Source organism: Aquarana catesbeiana, linkage group LG01, assembly GCF_042186555.1.
Source record: "Aquarana catesbeiana isolate 2022-GZ linkage group LG01, ASM4218655v1, whole genome shotgun sequence".
In the NCBI taxonomy this organism is placed as follows: Eukaryota; Metazoa; Chordata; class Amphibia; order Anura; family Ranidae; genus Aquarana; species Aquarana catesbeiana.
In genome coordinates this window covers 688,012,070-688,027,662 of record NC_133324.1, presented here as the reverse complement: position 1 = coordinate 688,027,662, position 15,593 = coordinate 688,012,070, and the positions used below count along the sequence as shown (strand labels likewise).

General features: G+C 39.5%; 1 protein-coding gene across 2 annotated transcripts in view; it reads left to right on the top strand.

Annotated features, from left to right (window-relative positions):
* The window catches only part of TRPC3 (transient receptor potential cation channel subfamily C member 3), a 309,905-nt gene that overhangs the window by 262,175 nt on the left and 32,137 nt on the right, over window positions 1-15,593 (top strand). For both annotated transcript variants that reach the window (XM_073603492.1, XM_073603502.1), the window contains exons 7-8: window positions 5,969-6,233; window positions 9,866-10,061. In XM_073603492.1, the coding sequence (XP_073459593.1) occupies window positions 5,969-6,233; window positions 9,866-10,061 (461 nt within the window). The remainder of the gene's footprint in view (window positions 1-5,968; window positions 6,234-9,865; window positions 10,062-15,593) is intronic.

The window sequence follows — 15,593 nt, the reverse complement described above, 5'->3', positions numbered from 1 at the left end:
GTATGTGCATCATATACTGACAGATAGATTCTGGGAATATCCAGGTTTTTGTCTGTCCGAGAAAGAGAGGATATGAGCTGGGATATATGGCTTTACCAGTTTTCCCTAGTATATAAAGACCACATTAAGGTGAAATAACATTGGTAGTCAAACCTTAAAATGCACCTGTGCCCAGACTATGGACTTTAATATATTTACATATTCTTAACAAGAGCTTTAAAGCAGAACTCCTGGCACAACCATTTTTATATACATATATTCCTCAATAGCTGCAAAAAGATATAAAACAATTTTGTGAGCACTAAATTCCTTTGACAACCCAGATGTTACCTTGTTAAAGTAGCAGTGACATCACCATTGTGCTGTACATAGTCTGTGCAGAGAGCAGAGCTGTAGGAGGGGCCCGGCAGGCTCCACCCACTACGGGCTGCCAGCAAAAAACTACAGGAGGGGGCGGAGACAAGACCATTCACCTTGCACAAGGAGAGAGAGCAGCGGTGACTGGTCCTTAATACAGAGAGCCCCTGTACAGAGGGAAAGTGTCACACTATTTGCCGTGGTGATGTCACTGCACAGATCTGAAAAAAAAAAAACACAAAGCACCCCAAGAGTCAAGGAAGAAAACACATTATTCTTGTATTTAGATGATGTTTGCTTATTCCAGAGTTCAGTTTAAAGCCCCCATTCACACCTAAGCCATTTGTTGTGTCTTGAAGGGCGGCAACACTCAACATGAAGATTCCCACCGTAATAAATGATGCCAGTTTAAAACCAGGTGTCACGTTGCTGCTGCTTGTTCTTGTGAAAAAGTACATGAGCTTTTTTTGGACAGAATTGCCTGTCTTCCCCTTTTATCAACCTCAGTCCCATGAACATAATGTAGGATTCAGGAATATCCCTGCTGAATGTGAAGACTTTCACCTCCACAACCCCAGGGATGCCCATTGCAAGAACCGTGGCAAGCCGCAGAAGGCTTTGGAAGGATTTTGGCATAGAGGACTCGACTTAAGACATGGATGCTCAACCTGGCCCTCCAGCTGTTGCAGAACTACAAGTCCCATCATGCCTCAGCCTTTGGGAGTCATGCTTGTAACTGTCAGGCTTGCAGTGCCTCATGGGAGTAGTTCTGCAACAAGTGGAGGGCCACAGGTTGAGCACCCATGAATTAAAATGGTATTAAACCGGAAAAAAAAAAAAAACCTCCCTGCAAATGAATGTCATAATGTGCTAGTATGCATTGCGTACCTGAAAACAAGGCCCTCCAGTGGTGCGCTATCACCACTGACAGGGCATCCATATTTATCCGGTCTTCCTTCCGGGTTCGCGGGCAGCTGCTCTTTGATTGGCCGAGCTGTGATGATGTCACTCCTACTGCATGTCTCTCTCTATGGATGGCACGGCAGCCATTGAGAGTGCAGTGCGCATGCTCTGGTGACATCACCGGTGCTGCTAAAGTAAATATCTCTATTTATAGGCTCACCTGTAGGTATAACTAAAAAAATGTCTTTACTACCACTTTATGAGCTCTGATAGTACAAGACACCACAACACCACACAGAAAAGCCAGGAAGCAGATACAAGGACAATATCATATGATGTCACAGATGATACTGCTTTTTATTGGCCAAAACAAAAACACCCTGAAGCTTAAAAACAAATGAAAACCTCTTCAACCAGCACTCAAAAAAAGTGCAAAAAATGCTTTACAATTGCCCAAAAATGCTGAAGAATGAGGGTTGAAACAAGCCCTACGCTGAGGAAGTCCCGCCCATAGGGACGATACGCGTACGGACGGGAAGGCTCTGATGTCATTACAGTCACCTTTCAGATTTACTATGAGACGCTGTGTTGTGGTACAAGTTTCAGTTCCTAGCACTGGAGATTCAGTGCTTTATTTGTAAGGAACTTTTTATCTAAATAAACAGTTTTTAAGCACAAGTAGAGAGCACTATATATGTTCTATTGATTTTGCATGAACCACGATGATAACTACTGCATACGTGAGGGCGTTATTGTTGCCAAATATCTGAGGCTGGATTTCAATCATTGGAATATTATAAAGGCAGGATCCCATCCTCTGATTTCCCCTGTTGGGAATGCTTGAATGACCGCTCTGTTAATTTAGAGGTCCATAGAGTAAGGTGAGCGGCCTGTACTAACGGTGGTGGAAGCACAGATAAGGAAGCACAGTAACTATGATTACATTTGAGCACCCTAATCACTACTGAGGACTTATTCTTGCGTGTTGGTGCCTTTTTCTATGTTACCCTTGGCTTTTAAACTACATGAACTGGGACTGTCCATATATCACAGAACTGTCAGATATTATCTACATGAGTTTTTAGAAATATTGTTTTTTTTTATTTTTAGCGATGCACTATTTTTTATTTTATTTTTTGAAACAAGCCCTTACTGACCTCCGTAAGCCGCAAAATACTTTGAAGTATTCTATACTCACAGACCACAACAGAAACTCTGAAGACAGATTTCAGTTGGTTTCTAACAAGCTGCCAAGTTTCTGCTGGGGAGAGGAGCTGCAATTTTAGTGCATCTGTTCTGAACTCTGAGAGTGAATGTCTTCGCAATACCTGCAGTTACAGAGATGAGTGAGTGAAATGTCCATTTTACTGGCAGCCAACGAGTGAGGCGAATTGGGGTGATAAGCGAATAGTGGATGCATTTGTTCAGCTGCCACATTGTGCACAAATTTTATTCAGGGCCTATCCTGGTAACCTCAACTACAAAGCATCACAATCATTAAGTCAAGATGACAGAAGTGCATAATCAAGGGGAATAAGTTGTTTGATTCCTCCAGATGTAAGAACCAGGATTTGAACCCAGTTTGAACCTAAAGCAGAGTTCCACCCAAAAATGGAACTTCCACTTTAAATACTGGTGACCCCCTGACATGCCACATTTGGCAAATCACTTTTTTGGGGGGAGTGGGTACCCAGTTTTGACAGGCCGCGGCGCCAGAAGGAAGTTCACTCTCCCCCCTTCCTCCCTGCAATTTTCTGGGATATGTCACAGGTCCCAACAGATTGCCCGGCCATTCACAACGCACAGCGCGGCTTGCGCATACAATCCTAGCGCCGTGGAGAGAAGGGGGAGAGGAGCGAGGCTTCATGCGCCTGCATTGCTGGACCATGGGACAGGTGAGTGTCTGTTTATTAAAAGTCAGTAGCTACACTTTTTGTAGCTGCTGACTTTTAAATGGGTGGAACGCCGCTTTAACGAGAGGAATTACCAAAGGCTGGTGTATATGAAAAAAATGCATCAATATCTATGTGCCAGCTTAATTAGTGCTCCCTGTGACAAATAAAACTGCCATGCACCAATTCATTAATTTTTGATGGTGCACCAAATTAAAGCACACTTACTCCGATGTGTGTCAAAATTTTGGTGCAAATAACCTTTACCTGGATAATCCTAAATTTTCTCTTTCTCCTCTCCTTCCTGTATTGCTGCACCTTGCTAGCTGTCCATACACATCGCTGCCATGCCACAAGGCTGATTGACACTGTCAATTCCTATTTACTACAGTATTTCCTTGGTAATAGTGTACATTTTAGAATTGTTTTTTTAAAATCAGAACATTGGAATAAGTGCTTCGTTATTTTAACACATGGGATTGGACATTTGTAGCAACTGTCACATAATACTTTTAATGTAATTTGGCATGGCTGGAGCAACAATAAATAGAACTTGTGTAATGGTTTTGTTGATCTAGTACATGAAAATTGCACTTATATTTATACTAAAGGAATGACACTATTCACGTTGTTAATCCCTCTTAATGTGTAAATGTTAAACTTCCATCAAACACCAACCTAAGGTTGATCACTAAATCTGAGTAGCGCAAGGTATGTCCACCAAGAGTCAGACAAAAGAATTCAGGTCTTGTAAGATTTGAAAATGTTTCTGAATAAAAAAAATATTTAAAAAAATAGTTATTAATAAAAATATGTCAATCAAGTGAAACAAATAAAAAAATTCATGAAAATGATACCAAATTTGCATTCAATCAAAGACTTCTTATATACGTATACTTTTGCAGTGAACAATACAACCGTGCATCAAATTATATAAAGGGCAACCATTATAAATAGTGCAATAAAAAGTCCACATATCAGTGATTAAGCTGTTATAACATTCCGCATGTAATGATGTGTCAAATTAGTGTTCCAAGACCTGATTGCACATCAGTTCCTTACCAGATTCAAATGACCTCCCAAACATGAGACCCTGAGCACTTGATAGAAATCAAGGCTATGCCTCAAGGATGTCTCCTGTCCCTTTAAACCACCTTCAGTGAGATCCAAATTACTGGCTTGAATTTGACTCAAAGTTACCAAAGCATCAGTATGAAAGCCAGGCAACTAAAATATTTGGGAGGTTACCAATTGCAGCCTAGGTATTTAACTCAAGATAAATTACCTTTAAGATGCTTTCACTGTTACATCTATATTTCTTATATTTTTTACTGTTGCCCTTAACAGTGGTACTTTGGTTTGAGAACCTCTAATACAGCTAATTTGGATCTTAGAAGAAAATAAAATGGTAAGTAGAGGGTAGATGAAAACTGTAAATTCATAATATGACATACTGTATTTATCATAGATAGAAGTAAATTAATCCACGCTACAAAAGTCAAATTAATAAATAAATAAATTGATTGATTAAGCTGCGGTCTCTGTGATCACAAAATAGTACACAAATGTGTAAAATAAATGAGACCATGCTACAACTCTATAAGAGTGGTAAAACAGTGTATCTGCAAATATCAATAAATAAATCAAATAAATCAATGTAAATAAATACATTTATCCATGCGCAAAAATAAATGTATCTACAATAAACACCAATCAAGTCTTTATAAAAGTGCCTGTGCAAAATAAATAAATATATAAACAATCTATATATAATTCATAAAGTCTATCAATTCAAACAAAAATAGTGTCCAAAGATATAGCACAAAAAGTCCAAACTCCTCACGTTCACCACAAAGTGAAAAAATAAAGGAGAAAAACTGTAATAAAAAGTGAAAGTATCGCCCAGTGTTTTCACCTCAAAAAAGTCTCTCACCTCCCCCAAAATGTTTTGCTTGGGAAGTGCCACAATACACAAGAAGATCTTGATTCAATCAAATTGCATCTATAGAAAGGGTCATCCAGCCTTAATGTGCAAATACTCCTCTCCTCAATATACTTGGCATCAGTATTTTTTGGTCATCATCATATCCAGCAATCCAGTATGAACATGGGGAATAGAAGGAGAGCTCCACATAGTGTAAAACCATGAGAGTATTTATTAAAACATCCAACAAAAACACTTACATTCAAATGTGTCATGCTCGAAACAAGGGGATTGATAGTGCGGTAAACATGCACCGTTGGCTCCAGCTGCACACACAGGCTGCGAGCCCCAATGGGCTAGTGTGGAGTGATGTCACTCTAGGCTCCACCCTACGTGTTTCGACGAAATGTCATCATCAGGAGCAGCATGTAGGGTTGTAGCGTGGTCTCATTTATTTTACACATGCTGTATTTATCAACTAGTTATAGGTATTTCAGAAAAGTTCAGAAAATAACGTTTTGGTCTTTGGAGAAGTTCCAAGTTTCTTGAACTGATTTTTTTATTTGCCTTTTATTTTCCATTATTACTACAAAAAAAATGGCAACATGCGTTTATTGCAAAGTTTACTCAAACAAACAAAAATAAAAAAGAATGAATGCAAAGCATAAATAAAGGGAACATCAAATATTGTATATAGAGTTTAATGTAAACTGACACATCATAAAAATTCTTTTATCCTGTAGATCCAAAATGTCTTAATCTAGTGCATTTCCCGAATGTAAACTAGAAGAAGGATTTGATGTGGCACCTCATTCATCTCTAAAGACACTAATCGACTTGGTTCCCTATATAATTTATTGTAGTTATTTACCATGTTTTTGCTTTCTTTCAGCCAGAGATAAATGGCTGCCGTCTGATCCACAGATCATATCTGAAGGTCTATATGCTATAGCGGTTGTGTTGAGCTTTTCCCGCATAGCCTACATCCTGCCAGCCAATGAAAGCTTTGGGCCACTGCAGATATCACTTGGGAGAACGGTGAAGGACATATTTAAATTCATGGTCCTTTTTATAATGGTTTTTCTTGCCTTCATGATTGGGATGTTTATCCTGTATTCATATTACCTGGGAGCTAAAGTGAACTCTGCCTTCACAACGTAAGTAACAATTCACATGTTTTAAAAATGTTATATTTTTCTAGTGTCGTTTTGCATTCATATGGAGATATTTGCTTTGGCCGGAAGTAATCAATACAAAACAACCAAGATAGTTCAATTAGTAGAGGTAACACCTAAGTGAATGGCATTTCTTTTAAAACCATTAATGTGATAAATATGGCGCCAAAAATGTGAAACAAAAATAAGCAGCTGCCCCTTTAAGTGAATAAAGCCAATTTAAAATGTACCAATAATCAAAAGTATAGTAGCATCTTACTTTTGATTATTGCTACAATGGCATTTCTTTGCTACATAAAATATTTTTTATCTTTTTTGCAGCTCAGTGCTGACGATCTTTTGCTGACTCTTTGCTGAAGCCACATACATGCACTCCAGTGTTGGCTGGTTGGCATTTCCCAGGGTGGTTTTCCTGATAGTGACATCAATGTACCATGCATGCTGCATAATGTGTGTTGGAACAGCCATTTGTAGTCTCCATAAGGGGCGTGCATGATCGGGTGACAATACAGGAGCCCATTTGAAGAAACAGATACAGAGTGTTGCCACTTTATAATAGGAAATTCCTGAACAAGGACCTTCATGGTAGGACCACCAGGAATTATCTTAATTAAAGCAGCTGATTTATGAATATTGAAAATGACATTAAAAATTGCATTAGCATGTTAAAGTTTATAAGAAATTTAGTGATTTTGTTTACATGAACATTACAGAAATTTCAAGGAATTAAAATGAGAGCTTTTTATACTAAACTAAAGTAACTCAAGGGTTAAACAGAAAGTACTTTTATTTAAAAAAATATAGTAACATTGTATATATATATATATATATATATATATATATATATATATATATATATAGTGCTTTTTTTCTCAGAGAATAGGAGCAGGTACCCGCCCCTTCAGAATCACCCCTTGTCTGTGCTCCCTACCCACCTACGAGCACTGTCCCTTGGTTCCCCCCCCCCTACCCACCTCCCAATACTACCCTTTTAGAATATACAGAACCAAATATCCTTTTGGGGTGTCAAGTACTTGGTATGGAATTTGTTAATGATTAAGAAAAGCAGTAAAATGGATAGCCTGCTAAGCAATAATAGACCCCCCAGTAAAAAACAATCCCCCACGCAACAGTAGACTCCCCCAACAACAAAAGATCCTCCCTAGCAACAATAGACCCCTGCCAGCGACAATAGATCCCTGCCAACAACAACAGATCTCCCAGCTGCCAGCATCAATAGACCCTCCAGCAGTCAGAAATTATAGACTCCTTCCCTCAACAGTAGATTCCTCCCAGTAAAATAAGGCCTCACCCCAGCAACAATAGATCACCTACCAGCAACAATCGACCTCAACAGCAACAAGAGATGCCTCCAGTAACAAGATATCCCCCCTAAGCAACAAGAGATCACCCAGCAGCCAGCATCAATAGACCATAAGATACGCCCCACCACCCCTTGCCATTAGATACATTAAGCATTGGAGATACTGGAACTGCATTGCACATGTTCCTACTAAAAGAAAGCCCTGTATACTGTATATCAATGCTCGTTGTAACACCCTGTTAAACTAATAATTGAATCCTGAGGCACAGTCACTGTCTCCTACACATGGGTGTTTGACATTGGAGTGAATTTATAGGTGGGTTGGCATTGTAGGTTGTATTAGGCACACTCTGTAGTTTTAACTGAAGTCCTTGAACAAATGGTTAAAATAAATGTAATGACTTTTTAATGAACACATAACTGAATTATGATGATCTTTTTATATTGGCCTGTGGTCCATCTTTAGATGAGAACAGAAATGGAATTATTCCAACGTGGAGTCATTAAATCAAAGCAAAATGTCTTGCACTTTGGCTTATGTGGAAATGGAAGCAAACAGCACAGAGGCAAAGATAAATGATCTAGCTCCATTATAGTGCACCATTGTTACAGTTTCTACTATTTACATCCACAGGCTGCAGTTATAAGCAGCAGTTGTTATTACCACAGCAACTACTATCTATTGGACAAATAGAAACTATTTAAGCTTACCTAAATTAGGTAGGTGGGTAGGGGTCGTAAAAGTAATTATGCTCTGTAACAAAGACAACCACAATACTCTTTTTCCTAATGCTGTTACATAAACTTGGGCACCACTAACAGATGAGTTTTCATTCACTTTGATGGAAACTTCTACTGACAGGTGCATTTATCCTGACCGTACAGTGAACCTGACCTGGCCTTAAGAATTTCTACAGCAACGATGTTGAAGTACAGGTACAAAAAGCTTATTCCTTGTGTCACTGTGGAGCCCCTTTGGATCTTGAGCCCAGGTTGTATCTGTGTGAACATTAAAGGACAACTGTACAAGGCTGTACATGTCAATATTTAAGCACAACCAAATTCATGCCCTCAACCCGCTGGGTCCAGCCCACCTGGCCTGATACTTACCTCGGCCCCATCCTACCAAGCTTCACTGTGTTGCCCTGCCCGAAGCACCCAGCCATTTTTCAGAAAGCGTTCTTGGTGGGTCTACTTTATTCTTTGTATGGGCACCATGGCCCTATTATTTCTATGGGAGCTGTACTAATGGTGGCCTCCATCAGTTTTGCAAAGCATGGCTCTCCTCACAGGAATGAATGGGCTTTGCCAAACATGTGCAGAATGATGGAGGATGCTTTTTGAAGAAAGACAGCTATGGGCAGCGCTACACAATAAAGACCACTTAAACAGAGGCTGAGGTAAGTATAGGTGGTGATGATGCACTCATGGCTTAAAGAAAAACTTTTACCAAAGGTACACTTTTACTTTCAACCCTCCTGACATTAAGTCACACCTCCTGATAGTAAACTGTCAAAAGCAATTTTTTCAGTGGGTAGTATAGGCTTTGACATTTGACAGTCAAATGATAGGGTGTGTAGCTTAGTGCCAGCAGGGCCAGACTTCTGCTGGGTATATACGTGCAGTTTTTTTTATTCAACCAAAGGGTTGAACAAAAAAAAAAAAGACTGACAGAATCCCAACTCAACTTGGGCAAAAGTTAGGTCCTGGCATATAGGCTGGGACTAGGATGGATTCCAAGACTAATAAAGGTATTTGTAGGAAACAAAAGATGCCTGCACATCAGTGCTGTCCTCCCTAATGCATCCTCTTCATCAGAAAAATGTCAAATATTTTATATGAACATTTCTTATTTATGGTTTTCAGCCAGTGGGTGGAGCAGCTTGAGGCTTTTTTCATATGTCTGTCATAACCTTATCTGCTTTGATGGAAATGTCTGCTCTTTATGCAGCTAAAAAGCTAAAAGGTCAAATTACACACAGCTGAATGAGTCAGAGGAGTTTTTCACCCCCCACAGTTCTGTTGGGTTCTGTCTGGAGTTTCAATTAGACTTTACCTTCAAAATTCTGTGTTCAGTCTTCATGGATACAATGGTGTTGTCCCTCCTTTCTAAATTGGATGTAATTACAAGAGTTTATATGCACAGGTACTGTTAGATGGGATAGCAAGCATCACTTCAAATAACCATCTACATACTGTATGTATGTAGGGGATTTTAAACAACATACCATTTTATTAACTATGTAACATCTCAAACCTGACTTAGTTATCTTCCTGTTTTTCTTTTAAGCGTTGAAGAAAGTTTTAAAACCCTGTTCTGGTCCATATTCGGCTTGTCTGAAGTAACGTCTGTAGTTCTGAAATATGACCACAAGTTTATTGAGAACATTGGTTATGTTCTTTATGGGATCTACAACGTCACAATGGTGGTGGTTCTTCTTAATATGTTGATTGCCATGATTAACAGCTCCTATCAAGAAATAGAGGTAATAGGAACTAAGGCCACTTTTAGTTTATGTATACCTGAAATTTATATTGCCACATATAATAGGTGAATCTATCAAGAATAACCTAGACAGTGTTTGATCAATGTGCGCTTTTGCTATTTTCTATGCTATAAAATGGTGTTTTAAGGTCACAAAATTGTATAACCTTGGATTAATTGAATTTACAACATGTACGTTTGGGTTTTTATTCCTATTTGGCATTTTGATTCTAAAATTCAGGAGAAAATAATTTAATGCTGCAAAAAAAAAATTAAATTCAGTGGTTACCTAATTATTTCATGCAAACGTAAATAAATAATAGTCATTTCTATACCCCTATTTTGTTATGTAAGCTAAATGCTTGAAAAATGTTTGATTTAAAAAAAAATAATGCAGTTAAAGTGTATACAGTATATGGGCAAGATACAAAAATAAGCCCTTCCTATGGTGAAACATTCGATGAGAGTCAGCCTCGGTTCACACTGGGACGACTTGTCAGGCGACCTAGGTCGCCTGACAAGTAGCGTCCCGCTCAGTACAATGGAACCGTTCTAAGGGGAGCGACGCAAGTCGCTCCGACTTAGAAAAAGGTTCCTGTACGACTTTGGGGGCGACTTGGGGCGACTTGCATAGACTTCTATACCGAAGTCGTTTTGCAAGTCGCCCCGGCAGTCGTGCGCAGGTCGCCTCGGTGAGGCGACCTGCAAGTCGTGCCGCCTCTGGTGTGAACCGAGGCGTAGCAGAGCCTGGAAGGTGGCATTGCTTGGAATGTGCGGTCTTCTGTGGAATAAAGCTTACTTAGGAGAAGAAACAAAAAAGGATTCAGTGGTTGGGTGGCTCCTTTCACTAATAATTCATATATCTGCAATTCATGCATATTGTCTAGGTATTGTCTATTAAAACACTGCAAGTACAGAAAAATAGCCGTTGATTTGTCCAGAAATCCTGTGAGCTCCTGACATCCGGTAGTGGTGTTGTCAGCCCTACCCGAGTTCTTCCTTCTATATGACAAAACACCTCCTCCACGTCTCAACTCTATAACAGAAAAGGGAAATGTTCTGTGGTTTGTGTGTTTGTGTGGATAGAGAAATTTGTTAGTAAAGGTAAGGTAAACTAAGTAAAAAACTACCGTTCTATGTCCAGTTTTATGCTTCAAAACTGCATGTGCCTGGAAAAATTACCATACAAAAAAAAAAATAACAATAGGCGATGATTTAAATGCCTTTACAGCTCATCAGTTTAGCATTAACCTTAACTGTAAATGAAGGACCTAGATTATTGCTTTCCCAATATGTGTCGCGAATCTGTTGATTACATAACATAAATGTGCATGTCTTATGTGGGCATTTTTGTTCAGATGTGTGCGTGCAGGGTGATGGGGTGCTTTAATTTATTTTTTTTTAGTTATTTTATTATATTTTCATTTTTGAACACTTTTTAATTTTTTTTATATTTACCTGTATTGCTATCACAAGGGGGAAAAAGAAACACCCTATTTGATAGCATTGGGCTGGTGATAGGTTCTCTTTATAGGGACATTCAGGGTCAGGGGCCTGATGTCTCCCTACTGTCTCCCCTGCCATTCACACCAGCCAATCAAGCAAAGAAATGTGCTCAACTCACTGTGCACCCAGCTTTGATTGTGACAGCTCTGATAAGCATTAAATATTTTTCTCTTTCAATAAAACATGGTGAACCGAATGCTCAATCACAGTCACAGAACTTTAAAAGCTTTTCTACAGGAGATTAAAAAACAAACCTGTTTCACAATCTAACATTATATTACATCTGTATTTCTAGTTTAAATGGGAGAGTCACAATTTAAACCCATTATAGCCTTTAAAAATAGGTTAACAAAAAAAAATGTAATGTTAAGTGCACTTTCTGTTTGCCTAATTGTCATAAATAATAAGTTATTGAAACTCCAAGTATATATTTAAATATTAGCTTAGCTTTAATTGTAAGGAGTGAAATTGAAAAAACATGAAAGCAATACAGGAATGATGAAAACTGGAAGTTTTGATGTTCTCTGATAATTAAATGGAAAATAGGTCTGAGTATACATATTTCATTTATTTATTTTTCAAGAGAAAATGCATTTTGTGAGCACAACACTATTATTGCTCTATAGTTATGAATCAGGACAAATGTTTGAGTATTATTTGTGTTTATGAAAAGGAATTCCAATGGAACATGACAAGTCCATTTATTTTAAATGTTCTGCGCTATCAAAATAATTTTGGATGACAGATAAATAATAGAATGTTGTTTGTAGGATTCTGTATAGTGGATAAGAAAACATGTAACATTCTTTGATTGGTCCCAAGGAACCAGCCTGGAGTGTCAGTGCTGATATGCAAGTCTCTATCAAAACAATACCTTACCGTTTCTTTTCGGGGGCCTTTTTTGACCTTTTCCGGGGGGGTTATAATTATGTATTTTTAGCAACAAAAATCTTCATTCACATAAATTGCACAGATTGATTAGACAGGTTGTGACTTTTACTGCCATTCCACATCTAATTTTTGACTATGCTTACATAGTTTTATTTCGATCCAAATATTCAAGATGTGATAAGATGTTGGACAGACATGATAAACTGTTGATAATTCAGCAGCATAGTCTCTATCCCTTTGACCCTAGGTTTTATCTACCAAGGCACTTGCTGGCCAATGCTTATGTGCTAAGAGCAAGCATATAAAATTTAAAGTTTTACATTTGTTTTTCATTAATATTGTCCTCTGGTAGATACAATTCAGCCCCAGAACTGAAGGCGGAGGGTTACTGAATGTAATCTTAAAAATCTCTGTAGCTCAAATGGTAAGCAGCCATCTTATTTTACCCAGCATGCTCTTGGTTTGATGTGGGCTGCACAGTCTAATTTGCAAATAAACCAGAGACTTTGAAGGAAACATCCATCAGGACATTCTGATCTTAATGTGTTAATAAACCCAGGAGCCTGCATTCACTATATCTGGTCTTCCACAGTACACAGAACATGGAAATGCAATTATTTTAGTAAATATAAACTGCTAAATAACTTTTCGCATCAGCAGTTAGAGCAGTCTTGTGACTACTATCAGTGTCCAGCCAAGCACTGGTTAAAGCTTATAGGAGGAGTTTTCTGACTGTCCTGTGAGACTGCGAGACTCCTGACTCTCTGTCTGGATAGTGCTGATTGGCCCTGTGCTGATCACTTACACTCTCCCAAGAAAAAAAAAACCTCTCTAGCAATACACACCAAACCGAGCATGTGCGGCCTGACTCCGTAGACTCTATGTGATCTGGTAATTTTCAGGGGAGAGTGGAAGGAGGGGAAAATAAGAGAAGCCAGGATCAAACAGCCTTTTTACACAATGCAGAGGATTAACCCCTTAGGTTCCACACTGAGCATAACAAGCATGCTTTACTGCATATACAAACTGATTTTACTGTTGTGGGTTTAGTAACACTTTAATGATTTATAGCAAATAATCGCATCATATGGTTGGTGCTTTACAAAGGACATCATTATTTACACCTGTTAAATGCAGCTTGATTAAAAATGGCAGCTCTATAGCTTTATGAAAAAAATAGCAGACCCCTGAGAGCATGTTTAGAAATATATAGCCAACAAAAACATTCATAATTGCCTTTACTGTATGTATTATAATGGGGCATATATAAGACTGACATTTGTTAAAATGTTTGAAATCTTGAAATCAATCAACTACACAGATTACAAAGGTTCACATTTTTACTGCTCATTAGGGATGAGCCGAACACCAACAAAACAAAATCAAAAGTGTTCATTTTAAAGGCTTATATGCAAGTTATTGCAATAAAAAGTGTTTGGGGACCCGGGTACTGCCCCAGGAGACATGTATCAATGCAAAAAAAAGTTTTTCAAACGGCCATTTTTTCAGGAGCAGTGATTTTAATAATGCTTAAAGTGAAACAATAAAAATGAAACATTCCTTTTAAAAACACGCCTGAGGGGGGGGGGAGGGCCCTTAGTCTGCCTGCAAAGTGGCACATCTTTCTCATGTGTTTTACTAGGCCGCAGCAAAATGACATTTCCAAAGGAAAAATTGTCATCTAAAATTGCTTGCGGCTGTAATGCATTGCCAGACCCCAGCAATATAGATAAAAATGTATGAAAAAAATTGGTGTGGGTTCCCCCCCAGTCCACACCAGGCCCTTTGTCAAATTTTTTTAAAAAACAGCGTGGGGTCCCCCCCCAAATCCATGCCAGGTATTCGCGACTCCATGGCAAAATGTAAAAAAAAAATTGCGTGGGGTCCCCCCAAAATCCATACCAGACCCTTATCTGAGCAAGCAGCCATGGCAGGCCAGGAAAGGGGGGATGAGCGAGCAGCCTCCCTTCCTGATTCATACCAGGTTGCTTGCCCTCAACATTGGGAGGGTGCTTTGGGGTGTTGATGGGGACAAGGGCCTCATCCCCACAACCCTAGCTCGGTGGTTGTGGGGGGGTCTGCGGGTGGGGGCTTATCTGAATATGGAAGCCCCCTTTAACAAGGGGGCCCCCAGATCCCGCCCCCCCATGTGAATGGGTATGGGGTACATTGTACCCCTACCCTTAGACCCAAAGAAGTGTCAAAAAAGTAGTATATATACACTAGACTGTATATATATAAAATACACTGCCACTAGCTAACCTGCCTGCCTAATCAAGCTCAATCTATCTCTGTCCACAGTCACACACTATACTCGGGTGCTATGTAAGCAGCAGGGCCAGATTAACATAGGGGCTTTTGGAGCTGCAGCTCCAGGCCCCTGCCTTAAAATTGGCCCGCCCAGCCAGCAGTGCACGCCCAATTTCTCCTGTCCATAAACTTCTATGGGACAGGAGAAGCTGTGTGTAAATGTAGGGGTGTCTAGCTGCATCTGTGTTTGCTCACTGTGGTTACTACAGTGTCACAGTGCACAGTTCCCCCCTACACAAATGGGAGAGGCTGAGTCTGCTCTGCCTTTCCCCTCCCCTCCTCTGTGAAATCTGTGCAGTGAAGGAACCGTGTGGGTGGGAAATTATGAACAGAACACCGGCAGATAGAAGGTGAACAGGATATCTCTGAGTGATAAGCCTCCAGGGACCATCCAAATGTGAGCTCAGTGACTGGACTCTCATCTCCCTTCCTTTCGTTTTTAACTTTTTTCCTCAGCAGTAGCTCTAATAACTGCATTCAAAGTGTTTAGAATTGTGTCATCAGTCTGTGGTAGTGCTTGGCTCCTTGTGCAGTTGTGTGTTTTTTCTGTATTTTCTGAAAGCGCACCAAAATTGCTGCATCTTTGGCACACTGTCAGAAAATGCAGTAAAAACCTGCAACCTGATAGAAATCAAAAGTGCTGCAGCTAAAACTGCAGATACACAAGCAGTGCAGCCAAAACTGCAACACACCAGTGTGAGCACAAAGGCTTGTACACACCCCCCTCTGTAGAACTTGGTCTGATCAATACTGCTGGCATTCATTTTACACACAGCCATACCATCCCAGCTCAGGAGGGGTGGGGGCTCCAGGGATTTGATTGACT